Here is a 22,637-nt window from a genome sequence, read left to right as displayed (position 1 = left end):
ATTTCATGGATTGTACTGAGTACTTTGAGAGCCATTGACATTACTGGTGGTTTCTCTCACACTTGTTAACAGTTTACATCATTGACTAGTAATCAAGTGATTTCTACGATGTTTGACTTCGACACTTTCATTCACATGGATAGAATCATACTATTTCAGGAAGTAGAAATCAAGACCCTGGATCTAGTTTCCACCATCCAGGCTGCGAGGAATTTTGTATTTATTATACAATGGACTATTCATAAACAGATGGTTGCATCCATACTATGTCTACATGTGTCTATACTTGTGATGTATTACAAGATCATTCCTATATCAGAGCAGTTTAGTTAGTTTTATAGTTAGTTTTGATCTCAGTATGGGAATGCCTACCTCAACGATGATATGATCTCATATATATATTTTGTATTGAATTTTTTTACAGGTTCCAACCAGGCTCTCCACAAGATGATCCTCAAAATGATAAAGTACTTCACTCTTCTTAGATGACAAATACTATCTATTACAAACTTCACACTTTAGGGGGCAATCTGTTACACAAAATATAGTCTCCATGACATTCTGCAGTCAGTGTGAGTCATCACCACTCATGTTGTCCTCCTTTGCAAGTCTCAAACCTCATCTCTTCATGTCAAACCTTAAAAATGAGAGAAAGTCCTTGAAAATCTGTAAAACTCTGGTTTCGCACTTTCTCTTAGCATTACCTGCGGTCCCGCACCCCTTGGTCATGATACCTGCGGACCTACCCGCTCTATCTCTAAAGGAATGGGTGCGGACCACTGTAAAAGTCAAAAAGGGGCAAGTTTATTATCAAAAACTCACTTTGGATTAATTCTGGATGCTTCTAGAAGGAATCTTGAGGTGGCAAGTTCACTCCTAGGTGGTTCATGCATCCCATAACTAAAGGAGCTAACCCCTTGATGAGAGAAGCTTATCCCTTTGAAGGAGGACTCTATCCCTTTGAAGGTGGACCTAGTAACTTCCTTCCTTTGCACTATAAATTGAGGCATTGGGTTGGTTGCTAGGGAGGTTGAAAGCTGAATATTTTTTAGGGTAAATTCTGTTGGAATTTAGACTTCCTAATTGAGCTTGAGAGGAGAGATTACATACCTTTTGGCTTCTTTGGGAAGAGAGTGAAGCTTGTCAAAGTAGAGGAGATTCTTTCTGGACCCTGGGAGGAGCTTGTACATCATCAAGGCACCAAGGTTGTAAAGTTCTTCTTTGTTTAAAGTTAATACAATCAGATTCATTTTTCTCAATAAATTGTTTTCCATGGTTTATTTCATGAATTCCTTCATCATCATGATAAATATGGTTTATTATATTGGCTATGCAGGTGTTATTTGATGTGTTCCTGTTTGTGTTTGTAGGTTCTTTAAAAGGGAGCTCATTTGGATGAATGGAGCGTGGCTTCCACAAACTTGCACTAGACTTGAGGTAGGGTCTGAAACATCTCTTGGCTTTTATTTATAAATCAAAATATTTAGAGAAAGATAGAATTTGTTTGGTTTGCTTGTCGCTAGATATCCATAGATACTAGGGAGATTGGTCTTGTGCGCAAGAACGATTTATCCGCCCGACACCATTCTATTGCCCAGTTGTCACTAATCGCTTGAATCACATTATTCGTCGCTAAATAGTGCAATTCATGCCACTTCTTCTTGGGGTCTTTTCACACCCTTATGGATATGTTGGTGGAAATCAGTCTTAAACTCTGCGTATGACTGCAATTTATCAAAGATAGTAGGCAACAACCATGGCTTGTGGTTGATGGCCATGAGCATGTTCATCTCATCAAGATCCAAAAGATCTTCTTGTCCTTGATCTACTAAGGATCCGTAGTCACCCATAGCAAAGCATACTTCGCGGCCTCAGGCAAGTCCGGCGCGACCGAGGGAAATTGGTTGTCTTCGAGTAGCTCCCAGGCTACTAGCATGATGGACAGCAAGAGCGACACATAGTGGAAGATATTGTTGAGATCCTGAGCCTCGTGGCAGTTTGCAAGGAACTCACTGTAGAGATAGTGCACCCAATTAAACTGAACCCCCTCTGCGCATTGGGTCACTAGGGCTATGACAGGTGTCAGTACGTTATCAGAGTGACACTTCCACATGACCTTCCCTGCCAATATTTGTGTGGCCACTTTAACGGCAGGGTTGGAAATACTTGTAATTGTAACACAGCCCCTTCGGTTGTCACTGCTTCCCCAATATCTACGGTCTTTTTCAATGTCTACATGATGCTATCCAACAGTTCTTGGGTCTCCTTTAGTAATTTATCAAACGCCAAACCTGCTATCAAAGCTTCAAATAATTCACGGTTCATACATGTCTGAGTTATCAACAACTCAATGCTCAAAATGCCAAGTGTTCTTCGTTGCAGCCACATGTAATATATAGACCATTTTGAATTCAAATCAGACTCTTTCCCCCAAAATCAGTTCATTAATGCTAGATTGGCAGAAAATTTTCAAGGAGCTCACCCATAAATTCCATCTTAAATGCTGGACCCCTAGTTCCGTTTGCCATTTTTTCATTGTCAAATCATGAACAATGGATTTAACGGTCACTTTCCAACCGACCTGCATAGTTTTATCCCAGGTAGTGCAACCTTCTACGCGCTCGTGTGGCCTATGTTACATCTCCTCATTCCGCGTAGTTTCTTCATTGCGTAGTTCCCCGACCCGGGCAGTGTAGTTTATAGTCCCGCACCTCCTTTTAACTACCTGAAGCACTAAGACTATGCTTCCTTCATATAGCCACCTAGCCGAATCACCAGTGTATGGCTTCAATAGACTACCATTCACTTTTCCTAGGAAGGGCTCCCCATTTTACTTAACCAGCTAAACTGCTCCACCGTCGGTAATCTCTTTGACGACATAGGGCCCTAGCTAATGCTTCCTAAATTTTCCTACAAATTTATCAAACTTGCTATCATAAAACAAAACTAGATCATTTATCTAGAAGGTGCATAGTTTAATGTGCTGATCATGCCATGCCTTTTTGCACTCCTTTTGAACTTGTTGATGAAATCCAACTAGAAATCAATCCTCTTCAAGCTCTTATAGCTACGCGAGCCTCTCTTCCAAGCCTCCACGGTCCACCATTCCTATGAGTGCCACTATGCGTAGACTAAGTACAATGTATTCCATTGGTGTCACAGCTTCTATGCCATACACAAGTCTAAAAGGCATTTTCCAAGTTAGCTTCTTACAAGTCATTTTGCAGGCCCATAGCACCACTCGTATGCGCATATCCCAGTCACTTCTCTGAGAATTGCACATCTTTGTCAGTGCATTTTCTAGTATTTTGCTGAATGATTCCACCTTCCCATTAGCCTACGGGTGCTAAGGCGTGCTCTTCTGATGATACACCTGAAATTCTTCTCTCAACGCGTTAATTATTTCATTAAGGAAGTGGGTACCACGATCGCTCATCAATATCTTAGATAGCCAAATATTTTCAATACATATTCAAAAAGAAAATTTGTTGTTGTCGCATCGGTACAGTCCTTCACAGGCTGCACCTCTACCCATCTAGTCAAGTACTCTATCGAGGTGATGATGTACCGTGAACCTTTTTTCTTCCCTCGAGGCTAAATTGGTCCCACAAAATCAATTGCTCATTTCTCGAATGGTTGTAATGTTTCCTACAGTGTCAATGGTAGTTCATCCCTTCGTGATGGCTTGCCAGTCCTCTGACATGCATCACAGGCCCTATAATATGCTTTCACGTCATTATGCAAAGTTAGCCACCATAATCCAGCACATAGAACCTTTTACGTTGTCGCTTTTCCTGCATAATGTCCTCCTGCAGCTCCTCCATGAGCCTCCGTAAAGATGCTGCTCCGCTCAAAGTCAACTACATAGCATCGCAATATTTCATCAGACCCCATTTTGTATATATGTCCTACAATGGTGGAAAACTCGGTTGCGTGCACTACTAACTCCTTCTGCTAGCTTGTATGCCCTTCTAGTGCAATCCCTATTGTCAGGAATTGTATGATATCCTCAAAGTGACTATCGATGATGCATACTACAAAGAGCTGCATGTTAGATAGTCCTTCCTCCAAATTAGTGGGCTCCTCTCTTGTTTCGATCCACGATAGATGATCTAGTCCCGTGTTCAATCATCCAGGCTTCACAATAACTTCAAAATCACACCGCTGACATAATAACAACCACCTGCAAATATTCCCCCCCAACACAGGCTTATTAACCAGGTATTTTAACACAAAATGATCCGTATACATCTTAAAATGTCTACCCATCAAATAGTGCCTGAAATTTTGGAGCGTGTATACCACGGCTAATCCTTCACGCTCTATAGTGGAATAGTTCTTCTCAACCTTGGACAGCTTCCTACTCACGAATTCTATTTGATGGTCCAATTCTCCCTCTCCCACCTGTGTCAGCACGACCCCCAATGCAATACATGAGGCGTCCACATGCACATGAAATTACTTCTTCCAGTCCAGAAAGACTAAGATCGGCGCAGTGACCATTTTCTCTTTCATCACGTCCAAGATCTTCTGGCATTCATCTCTTCAATAGAACATAGCATCCTTTTCAACAACTTCCCCATGGGCACAGTGATCTGGGCATAGCTCTTGATGAACTTCCTATAGTATCCAATATGCCCAAGGGTCGCGCACAGTTGTATCTCATTCCTTGGTGCCTCCAAGTTAATTATCACCGTGATCTTCGTGAGGTCTACCATCAATCCTTGTTTGCACACCACATGCCCTAGAAAGATCCCAAAGGGGACACAAAATAGACACTTCTTCAAATTGAGCGTGATCTAGTACCTTCGACACGTATCTAACATGAAGCGCAGAATTGCCACATGACGCTTGACTAATCCAAATACTATCCAATCGTCAAAGTACACTTCCAAGAACTTATGAATGAAGTCTTTGAATGCTGCAATGACTATGAATGAAAATATGGATGGCACATTCTTTAGCCCAAAAGGCATTATAGTATACTGAAAACATCCCCATTTCGTCACAAAGGTCGTCTTGCTTCTATCTTCAGGCGCGATTTTGATCTGATGATACCCAAAGAACCCATTAGTGAAAGAGTATGCTTCTTGGCTGCCTACATTATCCAGGACTTCATCAGTGAACGGGGTCAGGAAGGGGTCATGCATGCAAGCATCATTCAACTTCCAGAGATCCATGCATATCCTTATTTCTTCTTTTTATTTCTTTTCCTGAACCACTATCGAGCTTACCCAATCAGACTCTTCTACTGGTTCAATAATTCCTACCATGAGCATATTATCCAACTTAGCGCGAACCCTTTCCTTATACTTAGGATTAAGCTGGTCAGGTCTTTGTTTTACAGGCTTTGCATCCAATTTCAGGGTGATCTTCATGACACCCAAGTCTCCTATTATCCCTCTTAGATCAGAGAAATTTTTGGGGAACAAATCCTGATATTCGTGGAGGATCTTAGTGACCTTGTCTACCATCACATCATCCCAATAGTCCCCAATTTTTGGAAATTTTTCTTCCGCCTCTGTGCCAATGTTGACGTTCCTGGTTTTTAGCGGCACAGTTATGTCAGGGTCCTCTATCTGCAAACCTTCAACCTCACAATGATCTTCAATTTTTGTAATGTTAACTTTTCGGGGATCCTCGTCTTCTTCTTCAATAGTCACATTATAGCATTCTAGTGCATGACTCAACTCGGTAGTCTAATCAGGTTGGATCAAGTCCAAAGGATCTTTTGGTATCCTAAAGATCGTTGCTTTAACCTCCTGCAGTGCCACATCAATACAGTCAAACCCATCCTCAAAACTAAACTTCATTAAAAATCCCTCGCGTAGGATGTCCCATTCTTCCATGCCATGGCGAAGCTTGGTTTCCAAGTACCAATTCATTGGTATGATGCCTAGGGTATGAAAAAACAGATGCACCCATTCAGGTTGGGGCTCCGTGCCATAAGCCTTATTCCATTTAGCCAGGTGATCGCATGGGTCATCTCGTCCATCATACTTATCTATCATCCGCACTTTTGGCTGCCCAAAATGTATTCTCATCATCCTCCTATAGTCGTTCCAATCACTAAAACTATCCTTGTGCGTACCCCACCATCTTATAGGCGTAGTGCGTAGTACCCAATCTAAGGCTTGGAAACGATATTTCTCTGGTACTTCTCTTTCAAATGCATCCAAAAAGAAATCAACATCAATTAGCCCATCATAATGTGGTAAATTCCTAACCTCGGATGACACACAACATAATGATTTGGTCATCATATTACAATGCAGCGTCGAGACATCATGTAGCCAGTTTTGCCAATGCTCCAATTCAACACCCGAGTCTAATGTGCAAGAGCTTTTGTAATCCCACACAATGCATCTATCTACTGTTGGATTTACCCAATCCTGGTTTCACGCTGTTATTTTGTAAATTGTGTCTAGATCTTCATCACTTTCATAATCTCGTATTGGTTCTGTATAGCGTGGTCCCTCTGTGGGACCCAATGGCACCACTATGCAGAGCAACTTGTTTTCAAATGCCATCTTCCGCTTCTTCAAGTTGATTACCCCATTCATGTCAGTGGCCCAATCAATTCTAAGGAGCACATGGTATGGATTGTTATCATCCACAATGTCTATTACCTCAAAATCCTCTAGTGCACTTGCACCCTCAATATCAACTGTGACCCCTTGCAACCTCGCCATTGTAATAATTTTCTATTGATTCACCATCCTTAAATGTATCAGAGACCACTAGAGCGTAGGTCTCCCCATTCCCTCCCAGGTCTATTTTGGCAAAACATTCACATCGGACCCCAGATCTAAGATAACTTGGTCCATCTAATATTCCCCTATCTGCACGGAGAGTCTCATCTCTCGATTGGTCCTTGCCTTGTGCTTACCAAGATTCCTAACCACACGCGGTTCACTAGTAGTGCCATCCTTACCAGCACACTGATTGATCAACTCCTACAGGCCCTTCGTAGCCTTACTGTCACATAGCAGCTTCATGCAGGTCTCCAAGAATGTGGTAAGCATGGACTGGTCCATTTCTTCAACTAGTTTCTCTTAACTTCCAAAGGTAGAGGCCTCAATGAAGCTTTTTTTCGCTTCCATAAATATTTCTTTTCCGCTCTCCAAACCAAACCCAGTCTCCTTCTTCAGTGCTTTGTGGACCCATAAACCTTCTACAGCTTGCTTCCCTTTATCCTCCCCAGTCATGGTTCCACTCCACAACATAATTTTTACCTTAGGGTCTTCCTCGCGAGGCTCAAACCTCATCGTCTAGAGATTCTGCGTCGGCTATGGAGGCTAGGCCCCATTTTCATGAATATTAGCCAACAATATTGGGTAATCCTCAGTCGCATGGTCAAATTGAGTGTAGTAGTGGCATGGAAATCACGTTTTCAGACAGTCCCTTGCGCAGTGTCCCGAGTCCCTGCAATTGTAACAAATCCGCTATCCTTGACCTCTCCCAGTCCCTCCTCCACCTCGGCCTCAGCAGTGCCCTTGATACTCACCTCATGTTCCCCCAACGCCTTAGTATTGAGGCTTCATTTATGTCTGCATTCTATATGCAATTTTCCTATCCATCATCAATTCATAACTTCGACAATTGAACTCGTCATGGCATACTTATTGATAGAAATTACAGAATGGTTGTTGCGGTGTTTGTACAAATTTCTATAGCAAATGGAAACTATCAATCGTGGATATTTCTATCCAACTAGGTTTCAATTTCTTTCTTAGTTAGATTCCAATGATACAACATCATACATCTCTCATGTAGATCCTGGTCCTGGCAACAGAACCATTTGTTGGCTTGATGGGCCCTGACCTAGGTTCAGCGTTAGCCAGCCAAGAAAATATCTACACTACTAGCCCTTTTAGCATCAGCTCCCGTATTGTGAACTAAAGTCTCACCCAAAGTAGTATGGGGGGATGCAGGAACCAATTTTCCACACCCTGATATGGTCATGATGTCGGCCTATACTTCCTAATCCTGCGTTCATGCAAATCGATAAGCCTTTATGGCTTATTGATGTTCCTTCTCTTCTATCCTTCAGTACCTCCGTGAAGATAGTCGACTGATCTTCGCGCAGCCCTAACCCAAGGTCCAAGCACTTACATGCCTCTGTGATTGAGTTACTGTATAAGTTCCCAAGTTATCTTAAGAGTTACCTAATCTACCATGCATTTAGAGTTACCTTCATGTAATCCTTTATTCTTGCTTGTGTTCAATTAATAGATGTAATCAGATACATTTGCGCATCAAATAAGCATTATAATGTAAACCCAGATCGTAACATAATATAATCAGATGCATTAAACAGAGACAAAATACACTTTAATTTCAAAATAATTCTCTTTATTGATATCTCAAATTAGTACGGGCTCTATTCGCCATCTGCACACAGCTGTAGGGGTCTGCGCACTAATCTACGGACTTCCATCCTAGGCCTCTATGCACTCAGCTGCAGAGCCTCTACCTATGCTAAGACTCGAGAACACTTAGAACTTATTACCCCAATATCCTTCTCACCATTTCTACCCCCTTAGACTCTTCTAAGACTCCCTTTTTATATAATCCCATGGTTCACAGACCATGGATAGATCTTTACAGCTGACAAGATACTTCTCAAAACAAGGGTGGACAACCCTTTGACCTCTGCACACTCCGCAACCACAAAATGCGAAGACTTTACATATTTATTACAAAATTTTGGCCTTCTACCCCAAAACATCAGCTTTTAGCCCCAAACTAGCTCTTAGGGGAAACCATTCCCAACATAAATGAATCTAAGCCATTATATCTTAGGGTTGCCCAAAATTCATATAGGGAAACAAAAGGGGGAAAATAAAAGAGAGAGTGCATTCATTCTTCATGAGCAGATTAGACAAAGGAGAGTGAGAGCTGGAGAAAAGTTCTGAAGGGGAATTTATTGAAGCAAGCTGAAGGATTGATTTCTAGGAAAATATGGGCACGAAAATCATGGCATAGAAGACAACAAAAGGTACAATATGAACAACTTTTAATGTTGTGAGCACACATTGTTCAAGAGAATTTTTTGAGATTTTTTATTTTTTTGAAAAAATTGTACACTCCATACAATGTTATGGAAATTCGTACAGTACAATTCATACAGTTTGTATTCGTACAGTACATATTTTCATCTTCAAGTGGGCATGGAAATCGAGGAAAAGTGGGCATGGTTTTCAAGGAGTTTTGGGTTGAAGAGATAAGTTGTAATTTTTTGTTTTGTTTTGTCTACAAATTTGTTTTTCTTGAACTTGAAAGATAAATAAATTTGAAGAGCTCTCTAATAGGTTTTCCACGGAGAAGATTGAAGGGGTTTTGCCTGGGTTTATGTTGACGAAAAATCTGTGTATTTTTATTTGTTTTTGGTTTGTTTATGTCCATATTTATTTTTAGCATGTGTTGACAGTCCCATGTGTTTTAATCTAAAAATTTCATTTCCAGAATTCTATATGTTGAATTTATGTTTATGGGAAAGGGAAATTAACCCAATGGTAGTGATAAGGTGAAATGAAAATCGGCTTGGGATTGCAAGAAACTTTTTAGTCTTAAAATTTAAACATGGTATCAGGGCTACAGGCTAAAAATTGCAGCTTGAACAACAGAGAGTAGCTTGGGACAACAAATAGTGGTTTAGAGAACAAACTAATTTTTTGGAAAACAAACTCAATTTGGACAACAAACTGATATTTTGGGACAACAAGGTCAAATTTCACACAGACTAAACTTTTGGGAGAACAAGTCGTGTTAGAAAGTTCATTTATCCATATTCTTGGTTTTGTAAATTTTGGACAATAGTCATGGCCATGTTCTTAAGGATAGAGGATATACTCGATGGAATATCCAACTATGTTGTTTGGAAGGACAAAATTCAAACATTGTTTGAGGAGGCGGTAATTTGGGACATAGTGTGGCAAGTAGTTGTACCTCCTAATGCTACAAATGAACTTGCTGAATTCACAAAAAAATAATGCAAAGGCAAAAAGGATTTTGATGGACAGTCTGAAGGATCATGTGGTTCCTCATGTGAGAGGAAACACATATGCATATCAAATGTGGACAACTCTAACCACTCTCTATCATATTACCAATGGGAGTAGGAATATGGTACTCAAAAAATAGTTGAATAACACGAGGATGAAAAAGGCTGAAAGTGTAGTTCATTATCCCGGCAGGGTCAAACAGGTCTATGGTTGTTTGACTACTATTGGTGAGTCAGTTGCACCCACAGAGTTAGTCAGGATAGTTGTAGTGGGACTTCCTAAGTCTTAGGAGGTCTTTGGAGATGTTGTTACCTCTAAGGAGAATCTTCCCAATTGGGATAGATTTTGGGATGATTGTGTGCATCACGAGATATGGAAGACTAACACTAGTGGGGTGAAGCTAACATATGAGGAGGATGTAGCGATGAAAACTAGGGGGAAGGACAAAGGGAAGGCCAAGAAAGGGGCCTCATTAGATGGGGCTAAGGGAAAGGAGAAGAAGAAGAAGAAAGATACAGATATGTCCAACGTCAAATGTTGTGCATGTTAGAAGATGGGGCACTATGATTCTACATGTCGTGAGAGGAAGAAAAAAGGGAAGAAAGGTACTAATGTTTTAGCAGAGGTGGAGTAGTTTTCTTCATAGTTTGAAAATGACTTTGCATTTATTACATCTACATCTACTAGGAGTACATCATCCAATGTGTGGTACATAGATAGCAGGGCTTCCCACCATCTGACAGGTGCACGGGATTTTTTCAGAGCTTGTAGAGAGGGCACTTGATATTGATATTGTACTAGGAGATGACCACATTGTGAGAGTTTTTGATGTGGGGACTGTGACCTTTTAGAGGGATTATTTTCCTCCTTTGAAAGTCATGGATATTTTGTATGTTTTGGGGATGAAGAAGAACTTTATTTCAGTGTTTTCTATGGAGGAGAACGGGTTTGACATCACTTTCTCAGGAGGGAAGGTATTGATGCATCCCAGGGGAGCTTCCATCACTTCAACCAAAGTGATTGGAGTCTGCTCTAGGAAACTATACATGTTTAGTTTTCAATCAGCAAGAGCATTGGTGAGTAGCACATCTGGTAGCACTCACACTAGTGCCACCAACAGTAGAGACTTGTGCAAGTTATGGCAATGGAGGATGGCGCATATGCATCATGGAGCTTTGAGAGTACTGAGGTAGATCACTACTGGAGTTCCTGAGTTCAGAAATATGAGTTCTGGAGAGGGTGTGCTTTGGGCAAGTACACCAAGTTACCATTCCCAACAAGCGACAACAGATCCACAAGTATACTAGACTTGATTCATACTAATGTTAGTGGTCGCATGTCTCATGTGTCTTTGGGTGGTTATGAGTATTATGTTATATTCATTAATGAATACTCTAGGAGGACTTGGATATATTTCCTGAAGACCAAGGGTGAGGTATTCAGTTTCTTTAAAGAGTTCAAATCTCTTGATGAAAAGGAGACAGGTAGGAAGATTCAAGTCTTGAGGTTAGACAATGGTGGTGAGTATATAGATGGTGGGCTTTCTGACTTCTATGCAAGTGAGGAAATTAAGAGAGAGTTCACAAATCCTTACAACCCCTAATAGAATGGGGTGTCTAAAAGGAAGAATATAGCTATTGTTGGGGCTACTAAAGCGATGATTCATGATCGAGGGTTGCCTTTGTTTTTGTGGGTTGAGGCCTGCAATATTGTTGTTTATGTTTAGAACAAGGGTCCTCCTAGAGTATTGGGGAATATGACCCTAAAGGAGGCTCTCACTAGAGAGAAGCCTCATGTGGGACATCTTTGTATCTTTGGATGTCTCACATATTCTTATATTCCCAAGGAGCAAAGAACGAAGTTGGAACCCATGACAAAGAAGGGTATCTTTATGGGTTACAACGAGACTTCAAAGGCATATTAGATCTTCATTCCTTCTAAATGGAGAGTGGTGATTAGGAAGATGTGAATTTTGGGGAGGAGAGGTCCTATCAAAGATCATGGGAGTATGATGCGAGAGAGTTACAGACCTCTCCTCAGCAGGAAGCAAGACTTCAGGGTTCTAGATTAACTGGAATGGGAGTTACTTCAGTGTGAGTGACATCTCGAGCACCAGTGGCGAGTTCACATGTCACTTCGGCTGACATAGGCATAGGTGCCGGTATAGGTTCTTTGAGGATAGGTGTTGTTATAGGCACACTAGGGTCAGTTGGCAGACCTTCAAGTTCACCAGACTAGGGGGCAGAGGATGATCTTCCCTATGGTGAAGAATCTTCAGGGAAGAGGAGGCCCAAGTGGCTTCAAGACACCTTGGAGGAAGTGAAATCCGTTGGTCCTCCGAAGAGGGTGAACAGAGAGAGCATGCCACCTAAGCGGTTTTTTAGTTATGTAGCCAAGGCTACCAACATTGTTGACTCTGAGCCTACTAGCTATGAGGAGGTTGCCAACCAGGAGGTATGGAGATAAGCTATGGTGGAGGAGTATGCCTCTATCATTAAGAACAATGTTTGGGAAGTGGTGCCTAGGTCTGAGGGAAAGTCAGTTGTGACTTCTAGGTGGCTCTACAAGATCAAGCATGCAGCTTCATTCCCGTAGCTCGTTACACTTCTATCCAATCCCTTATTCCTATTGTTGCATAAATGGGTTGGAAGATCCATCAGATAGATGTGAAGACTGCATTTTTCGATAGAGTTACAGAGGAGGAGGTGTGTGTTAATTAGCCACTGGGCTTTGAGGTACTTGGGTAAGAGACCCATGTATGCCAGCTAATGCGAGCACTCTATGGACTTAACCTAGCTCTGAGAGCTTGGTATTCGAGGATAGGTATTTACTTGCAGCAGAGTGATGCAGATTTGAACCTATACTACATTGTTGTAGGAGATGATCCACTCATTCTTTTGTTGTATGTTGATGAATTGTTCATTATTGGGGCAAAGAGACTAATTAGTGGTTACAAGGAGGATCTTGCTATGGAGTTCAAGATGAAGGACACTGGGATGATCCATTACTTTTTGGGGCTTGAGGTGTGGAAGGAAGAGGGGCATATCTTTCTGGGGCAGGGGTAGTATGTTGTGGATTTTTTGAGAATATTTGACATGGAACACTGTAGACCCATCTATATAGCTATGATCACCAGCTGGAAGAAGCTTCATGCTTCAGATTCTCATTTGGTACATCCCACATTATATCATAAAATTATTGGGTCCTTGATATATCTGGTCAACACTAGGCCATATATATGCTTGCAGTGAACAAACGTAGCCAATTCATGGTTGAGCCTAGGAGGGTGCACTGGGTAGATGCAAAACACATTCTTCGCTATGTGGAGGGGACTGTTGATTATGGTCTGGATTATAGGTGTGGAGATGGAGTGAGGTTGGAAGGTTACACAGATTCAGATTAGGTAGGGTGTGCTTCTGATAGGAAAATCACTTAACGATGTTGCTTCAGATTGGGTTCAGTAGTTGTGACATGGTTCAGTCGAAAGAAAAAATTTATTGCTTTGAGCTCTTCTAAGGTTCGGTATATGGCTTCTAGCTATCATATTTGTGAGTCCATTTGGCATTGCAAGTTTTTGTATGGCTTATTTGATCAAGATTTGAGATCGACACTTATTCATTGTGATAATCAGAGTTGCATTAAACTCACAAAGAATCCAGTGTTTCATGACAAGTGAAAACACATTGACATCAAATACCATTTCATGAGGGACTATGTTTAAAAGGAGGCAGTGATGCTAAAGTATATATCGACAGATGAGCAGGTGGCCCATATTCTCACGAAGTCCTTGCCAAGAGGCAAGCATGTCCATTTTAGGGACAAGATGGGTGTGGTGACAAACACTTTCCTCAATAAGAGGGAGTGTTGACTTTTAATGTACCTTGGACAAGTTGTTTGCCATGGGTTAATCTCTACCTAGGGAAAAGTGTCGAAAATAATTATTTTCCTAAGTGTGACTTTATAAAGTGAAAGTGACTTTATAAGTGGTAAAGTCAATGTTAAATTATAAAGCGAAAAGTGACCTTAGACATAAAGTACAATATGGGTACTTTATTTAATGGGTGAGTTACAAAAATAGAAATTGAGAATTGAATGCACATATTCTCATCCCTTGATCTAAATGAATCTAAGCCATTAGATCTTAGGGATGCCCAAAAATCATTTAGGCAAACAAAAGGGAGAAAAGAAAAGAGATACTTCATTCATTCTTCATGAGAAAATTGGAGAAAGGAGGCTGAGAGCTGGAGAAAAGTTCTGAAAGAGAAATTTGTTGCAACAAGCTGAAGGAGTGATTTCTAGGCAAAGTTGGGCATAAAAATCAAGGCATAGAAGATAGTAGAAGGTACAGTACAAACAAAATTTAATGTTGTGAGATGCATGCCATTTGAGAGAATTTATTGAGAAAAAATAAAATAAAATTTTGAAAAAAAACGTACAGTTAGTATGAAATCCGTACAATACAGTGCATACAGTACATATTTTCAGCTTCAAGTGGGCACAATTTTTAAGGAGTTTTGGGCTAAAGATATAAGTTTATCTTTCTATTTTGTTTTGCCTACAAATGTATTTTTCTTGAACCTGAAAGATAGATAAATTTTAAGAACTCTCTAACAGGTTTTCCCCATAGAAGATTGAAGGGGTTTCTCCTGGGTGTAAGTTGACCAAAAACCTATGTGTATTTTTACGTGTATTGCTGGTGACTCTTTTTATGTCCATATTTATTTTTAGCATGTGTTGAGAGTCTCATGTGTTTTAATCTAAAAATTTCCTTTCCATAATTCTATATGTTGAATGTATGTTTACGGGAATGGCCATTTAACTGAATGGGAGTGATAAGATGAAATTAAAAAATCAGGTTGGGATTATAGGAAACTTTTTATTCATCAAATTTCAACATTTTTTCTCTATATGATTTTATTGTCTCGGCTAGAACCGTAAATAAATCTTAGTGTCTCCATGAGTTAACAAAAACAAATTATTTTTCTATGTTTGATCACTTTTCAAATCTCAAAATATTCTCCCCTTACTACTTATCATGCTTCACCAACAACTGGCTAAACATGAATTCAATCCATGCTTAATTTAAGAAAATGGCCCATAAAGTTGAAATTTTCTTCAAATAAGAACTTTGTATGGCCCCATATAAGTGTTTCATCCATGAACGTCATAATGTATTTCATTTGACACAAATTGAGCTCAAGATGAGCTAGATTTGAGGTTTAACAAATCTCTTTAAAAAGTGTTAATTTGAGAGATAAATAGGAATAGCTACCACAAACCCAATCATTAATACCCTCATTATGTTGAAATTTTTGGAAAACTCCTTAGGTCAATGAGATTCCATGTTGATGAGGCAAGTGGTGGTGTCACATACCTCCTTGATCCAATATTAAAACCCCATATTATGTTCCTTCACTAAATTTAACTTGGCTTAAACTTATATGCAATAGTTGTCATATGCGTCCATATATAATCATCCCATAGACAAAGTTAATACCTGCAATTCTACTCATGCATACATCACATCACAGTGGAAGGTATCAATCATGATCATTTAGGATAATATGAATCATAGTGAATAAATAGTTAAGATGACATTTAGTAGATGCAATTCATAGTGAAAAAGGCCTAGCATGGATAACCTGAACCACCAGCTATATGATGGAAACCTTAAAACATAATTATTCATCCAACATTATTGTTTCATGTATCATTAATTAATCATCCTCCTATAGAAAGATCACACATGCAACTATACACATATGCTGAGAGAATTCAAAAATATACAAGGTAAGGAACAACATACAACACATCCCATGCAATGGAATCTGACAAGAGAAATTGAAATAATGTCACATGGAAAATCAAGCACCGCCACCCAACCTAGAACTGATTGCTTCAAGTTCACCCCCGAGATGAGAGTTCCTTTCATGGATCATCTGCCCCTGTTAAATACCCTCTTTCATGATATGGTTTCCATTAGCGGCATCTTACTTTTATGGATCATTTTCATCCATTTGCCCAGGCTTTCCTAAAAAAAGCTCGCCTTCCTCTCCTGCGAGACTTTTCCTCATAAAATCTTGCCTTTCTCTCCTACAAAGATTTTATGTTTTTCTCAATGGATATTTATCTTCAATCTATCAAGCTTATCTAGAATTGAATCTAGAAGCTTTATCATGAAATAATTATCTCTTCCCATTCACCAATGGGATTTGGCAAGAATCTCATCTCTTGGTGTCTCACTTTTCCAAGTGATTAATTATTTTATTTATTTCATAAAGTATTTACTTTTCTTGTTACACATGAGACCTAGCTTTTCTCAGCTTAGGTTTGCAAAGCTTTACATACAAGAAAGAGATGTTAAAGGTGGCTTTAAATTTTTCAAATTAATACATTTATTATGATGAGGGTTTTGGTTTGTAATCTGAAACTCCTTACATAAAGGAGAACCCATGTTGACAAGGCAAGTGTGGCTTTAAGATTTCTATTAACTAAGAAACTAGCTGGTTGGATAGTTTTAAATTTTAACCTCTTCACAATTTGGTTCCAAATAGATGTACTTAGGACTCTAACCATGATTGTTATTAGAAAGTTCTACTCCACAACCTATATGCAAACGAGGCTTCCACATGTAAAAAACATTATCATGGCCTCCATCGTCCACATATACAAGACTTTTACCCTCCACATAAGAGCTAACAAAAATTTTGTCACGCCATGTTGTGCAACACACATTCATTCCAAGAGTTTTTGGAAGAGAACCCAGTGGCCTTCAAACGTTTTCCTAGGAATCATAAACCTTCCCCACGCCTTGCTTGTCCTGGAACCAATAAAACACTCTGCTTAAAGAAGCACCCTCACATTCATTAGGTCCATGGATTTCTCCATTCGTGACTGTCCATATATTGGGAAGCATGCACCATGCCATTTTTTTTCTGCATCGTAAACTTTCGCTTCCATCTCCAGTCCACCACCCCACACTTTCCTGAAACCGCTAAAAATGAAGAAATTCCCATCAATAAATGCACTAGTACACTAAGCACACGGTTGGTTCATAACAGAAAGAAGTTTCTATTTGTTTTTCTCTACATTCTAAATTGTTACTTCCCCACAGCATTCATCTAGCCGCGGTCCATTCCTCAGACAATGTAAATGAGCCCTTCTGGGGAAACAAAGAAAGTGGTAGCTCCACTGCTCCCCATATAATTCAGTAGCTGATTACCTACTTCTATCTGTCATCCCTACACTCTCTGTCTGACATTCATCTGACATGGGAATGTTTGCACTGCCCTTATACCTGTGCTCTCTGCCTGACATGGTATCTCTGTGCTGAATTAGGTATATGAAGGCGATGGTCATAGTAATAACTGAACACTGTTTGAACGTTGGACATGGTATCAGTCTCATATGCTTGAACAATGGAAATTTCATATATCTGAACGATGTTACGCATATAGTTTCTTTTTCAATAAAAACATTGTTGTTGTCAATACGCCTTAGACTGCACACTGCATATTTGATACAACATAATATGCCTGCTCATGTTTTGTTAATAAATCTGATATGCTTGGCTATTGTGGTGATAATACCTAAGATACGTGGAGATGTGCTATTGGAGTGTGCTACATTCTTTTACATTTGAACTCAGATAGAGTCTATTTGATTGCTGGTGATTTCAGACTTGGTTTGGATGAGTCGCAGCTAGATTTCATAAAAATTTATGTATTCATCACCCACCGGAAGTAGGTGTATCTGCAGCGATCTTTGACCTCTGTCAACATTTATAAAAGAAATATTTATTGTGAAGGCCAATTGCAAATCTGAGATAACTCCTGCGTTCTCTGCTATTTTTCTGTCCCAATCAGTTATTACCTCAATTTTGTAAGACTATACAGAGACTGTCAATTGGTATCCAAAGCAATGTGCATTGTTTTTAGATGAGCGTTTCCCTGTATTTTTTGATGAACATATCTTTGCTCCTCCATGAAAACTTGTCAATGTCACATTTCTGCTGGAATCCACATGAATGGGCCCACTCCTAGTCGAGTCATTTGCAATCATTGACATTTGTAATCAATCCACATGGACGTCCATGGCTCGGAATGCAGCGATCTGAGAATGCACACTCGTAATCCGCTTTCGGTTTGAGAGGATTGAAACATTGTAGGATTTTTTGAGAGATGATTTGTTTGATGTGGATGATTGAAGCACTGGATGTGATTTGAGTGGAAGAAAATGCCTTTGGTCCGACTGTTGGTTCGTGAGGTGTGACTAGTTTCAGGCCCAAGTTTCATCGTTGCCTCAATACTGCATTCAACACAGCGGTTTTAGCAGCCTTGAATAACTTTTTGCTGCGGTGGATTGAATAATATGTTGCCATACTTCTTTCTTTTAGAGTCTAGTCAATATATTGAATGACAGAGGTGTGAAATTGTTGTATGGTGAATGGTGTCAAATACATTTTCAAATGCTGTTGTTTCATGTAAAAACATTGGTGCGGTGAGCGTGGAATGAAATTTTATTAAGTTTTTTTAGGGCAATATGTTATATGCTTGAGAAGTGGAAGGTATAACATATATATTGTTTTCTATCAGCAAAAGTAATTTCTTTTCTAACAGAATGCATTCAATCATCTCCATGGTAGGAATAGTTCTCACTGGCAAGGAGAACTATCCTGAATGGTCCCAAATGATAAAACACACCCTCATCTTCAATGAGTTGTGGAAAGGAATGTGTGTTGGAGAAGGAGACAAAGACCTAGTATAGCCTGCCTCAGACAAAGAGCTCGTCATTTGGGAAAGCAAGAACATCAAAGCTTATGCATTAATTGCAGCATCTGTAAATGAAGAGGTGAGTCGCCATATTTCGTCATATTCAACTACCTTTGAAGCCTTACAAAAGCTGAAAGAACTCCATGACTCACATTCTGCACTTGAAGTTGTTCAGCTCATGATTAAACTTTTCACTCTTGAATTGGAAAATAATGATCCTCTTGCTCTTGCATCTGAAGTAAAGTCTATAATGCATGATATCAATTCCACTAAGGTTGAGCTGGATATCCCTCTTATTGCTTTTCTCAAGACACTTTATCCTACTTACTCCAATTATCTTGAGTCTTTGCAAGCAAATGGAAATCTCAAAGATATAACCTTTGACTCTCTTGTGAAAAAGTTTGCTGAAAGAGAGAAAGCTTTTTGAAAGAAGATAGCCCCTGAATCTTCTGAAGAGACTATGTGCCTTGCTCATAAAGAAAAGCATCCTGCTCAAGATTCTACAAGAGGAAGAGGTGGACGAAGAGGAAGAGGAAGATATTTCAGAGGCAGGGGGGCAGACATTCTCAAGGAGAAAAGGCAGATCTACACTGCATTCGCTGCAAACGAAATGGATCACATGATGCCTCTACATGCAAGCTACCATGGGACAAAATTGAATAGAAAAGAAACCAACAGAAAGGTAAAACTGATGATACAGACAAAGGTAAAGCACATGAATCCGCTCACTATATTGAGGCACAATGTAACATTGGAGTAAATGAAGATTTGTTTAATGCTTCACTTGCTTCTTTGAAAAATGATTGGTTACTTGATTCAGGAGCAACCTGTCACATGACTCATAGAAAAGATTTTTTTTTAAGATTTCACTGACAATGTTGATGGAGCAGTATACTTTGCAGATCAGTAAAAAATCAAGCCAACAGGGCTTGGCACAATCAGGCTTAAACTGCCTGGTCTTCCAGACTTTCTTCTGGATCATGTTCTATAACTCCCACAGCTCAAGTGAAACTTGTTGTCCTTGGTCCACATTCGCCAGCAAGGTCACTCCATTCATATGTTTGATGGCAAGCTTGAGGTAAGAAAAGCATCTAACCACTCACTTGTCATGAGGGGAATAAAAGAAGAAAGGCTTCTCAAACTACAAGGAACCTCTACTCATGCACAACATTTCTCATATATTTCTCATCATGAAGAAGGTACACTTCCATCAATTTTATTATGGCATGCCAGATTTGCACATTTAAACTATGACAGTCTCTGCTTATTGAAGAAAAATGGTGTTGTTGGTTTGCCTACAATTCCTAGGAAAGCATAGCAAATAGTCTTTTCATGATTCACATTTAAGAGAACATAGGAAGCTTGAACTCATTCAACCAAAAATATGTGCTCCAATTCTTGTTCCTTCTGCAAATGGAAATAAATATATCGTGACATTTATTGATGATTACACCAGAATGTGTTGGGTTTATTTATTGAAGAACAAATCTGATGTTTTTCAAAAATTCAAGAATTTTCATAAATGGATTGAAAATGATGCACAATCTCATATTGGGTCTATTCGCACTGATAATGGAAAAGAATATACATCAAATGAATTTGAAAACTATCTTCACCAACATGGGATCAAACATCAAACAACTGTGTTTTATAATCCCCAATGCTAGTTTTGTTATTTTCATTTTATGCATATATTAATTCCCAATGAAAACTAGAACTTTATGGGTGGACCTACAATATTTTCTTAATTTCAACTATGTATTTAAGAACTTAAAAAACTTAAGTTTGCCCTCACGTAATTACAAACTTACATATAAAATAATATTCCAAATTAAGTTTGTCCTTACCTAACAATTAAAAATATTATATATAAAATAATATTCCAGATAAAGTTTATATCTAAAGTCTAGCATTTAACTCTTACACATCTACTTATTGCGCTAAAGAGAACTTCTCCGCACAACGCAAGTCTATTTAACTGTTACTAAATATCAGAAAAATGAATATACAAGATTCTCTTTCATCGCCCTCCTGGAAGGCTAAATACACTGATCATAGTCCAATGGAGAGTGTTGGGTACTCTTAATGGAATGGCATGTAATTTCACAGAGAATATAAATTTAATTTTAAATCTCTAAAGTAACGGCATCCTGAATAGGCTGATCACAATCCATAGGAGTCTTCATGGGAATGACATTCCACTCTCCCGCCACTTCGTCCTGCGATAATTTTGCTCCAGATACCATATGGGGAGGCTTCCACATGTAGAAAACATTATCACGGGCTATACCTTCCACATAAGCGCTCACAAAAATTCTGTCACGCCACGGTGTGCAACACCTAATTGTTCCAACCGCTTGTGGAAGAGAACCCAGCGACCTCCAAACGTTTTCCCTGGAATCATATACCTTCACGCCTTCCTCCTTTTGGAACAAATAGAACACTCCGCGTAAAGAAAAACCCGCAGATCCGTTCGAGAACATCAAAACATTCGGAAGCGTCAAAATATTCGGAAGCGTGGCCCACGCTCCTTTTTCTGGGTCGTAAACTTCGGCATCCACCGCCACTCCTCCACCATCCAACCACCTTAAACCACCCACAACGAAGAATTTCCCATCAATGAAAGCACCAGAGCGGAAGTCCCGCTGTTGGTTCATATGAGGGAGAAGCTTCCACTCATCTTTCTCTACATTGTAAACAGCTGCCCCGTGCATAGCATTTCCATTTCTGTCCTTTCCTCCGGCAACGTAAATGAGCCCGTCCGGGGAAACGGAGCAAGCGCCATCCACTGCTTCTAGCGGACTGTTTGTGCCACGGCTCCACTGAGCTGATGAAAAATCATAGATGAAAACTGTATGTATTCCTTTTTGTTCGTTGGGATTCCTTCCGCCTATGAAAACAAGCTTCCGATTGACACAAAGGCAGTGGTAATGACTTAGCATTCCTTCATAATGCCCAGGGAAGCGGGGAATGGGAGGAAGTTCTTCCGAGGTGCCCTGAACAGGGTTATACACAGTAATCACATCCTTTTTATCATGAATATATTGCCGGAGTTCGATCAAACATATATACTGCTGGGAAATACCCAACTTTTTTCTGTCTTCATAGAAGTCGGGGCTCTTCACCTCGGCACGCCAACTTCTACATACCGCTGCGATGTTGGGGTGAGATGTGTAGGGCACTCTTAGCAAACATTCTCTAATTAGTTCGGGTGGAAGAACGTCCATGATAAATGGAAATACTCACTAACCCACTACTGACTACACTGATACTATCGCAAACGAGTATGTCGATAAAACTAGCGATATTATTGTACGTCCCACCGATTATCCATTTATATACTTGAATTGAATTTATGAATGAGAAGCTTCAAGTCGGCTCACATAGCCTCGAAGCCCGGAGTAATTTCAAAGATCACATCCTCAAGTCGGCTCATATAAACTTGAAGAAAGGGGCAATGTCAAGATTACGTGTACAAATAATTAAGTTAGGTATCACTCGGAATAATTAAGGGGTAAAAGCTATTAAATTAAATGTTTTTAAAATTAATTAAGTATTTTTAAAAATTAATGTTAGGTAATCAAAGAATTATGGATAATCTTCTAGTCCCCTTAAAGAGTCTTCAAGAGTTAGTTAAGGTCAAGATAGCAACTATAAATTACTATTAATTTTTTTATTAGTTTTTAATTAATTAAATATATTTAGAGGTTAATGTTATTTAAATAAGAATTATTATAAAATCCTGTATGCTTTTTTTCATTATAAGTTAACTTAATTAAAAATATTAAGTAAAATAATAGAAAAATTCAAATTATTTTTTATTATTTAGTATTTAATAATTCAATGTCAATTTTTTATT

General features: G+C 39.4%; 1 protein-coding gene across 1 annotated transcript; it reads right to left on the bottom strand.

Annotated features, from left to right (window-relative positions):
- Nucleotides 1-20,904: 20,904 nt before the first annotated feature.
- On the bottom strand, nucleotides 20,905-22,005 carry LOC149187479 (F-box/kelch-repeat protein At1g80440-like). The gene has a single exon (XM_089409676.1). The coding sequence runs from the start codon at nucleotides 22,003-22,005 to the stop codon at nucleotides 20,905-20,907; it is 1,101 nt and encodes a 366-aa protein (XP_089265802.1).
- Between the last annotated feature and the right edge of the window lie 632 nt (nucleotides 22,006-22,637).

The sequence above is a fragment of the Pinus tabuliformis genome, chromosome 3_1 (assembly GCF_031772625.1).
Source record: "Pinus tabuliformis cultivar Carrire ecotype Pingquan chromosome 3_1, CPIR1, whole genome shotgun sequence".
Classification (NCBI taxonomy): Eukaryota; Viridiplantae; Streptophyta; class Pinopsida; order Pinales; family Pinaceae; genus Pinus; species Pinus tabuliformis.
Note: the sequence above shows the minus strand (reverse complement) of the source record. Positions and strands in the feature narration are given on the sequence as shown.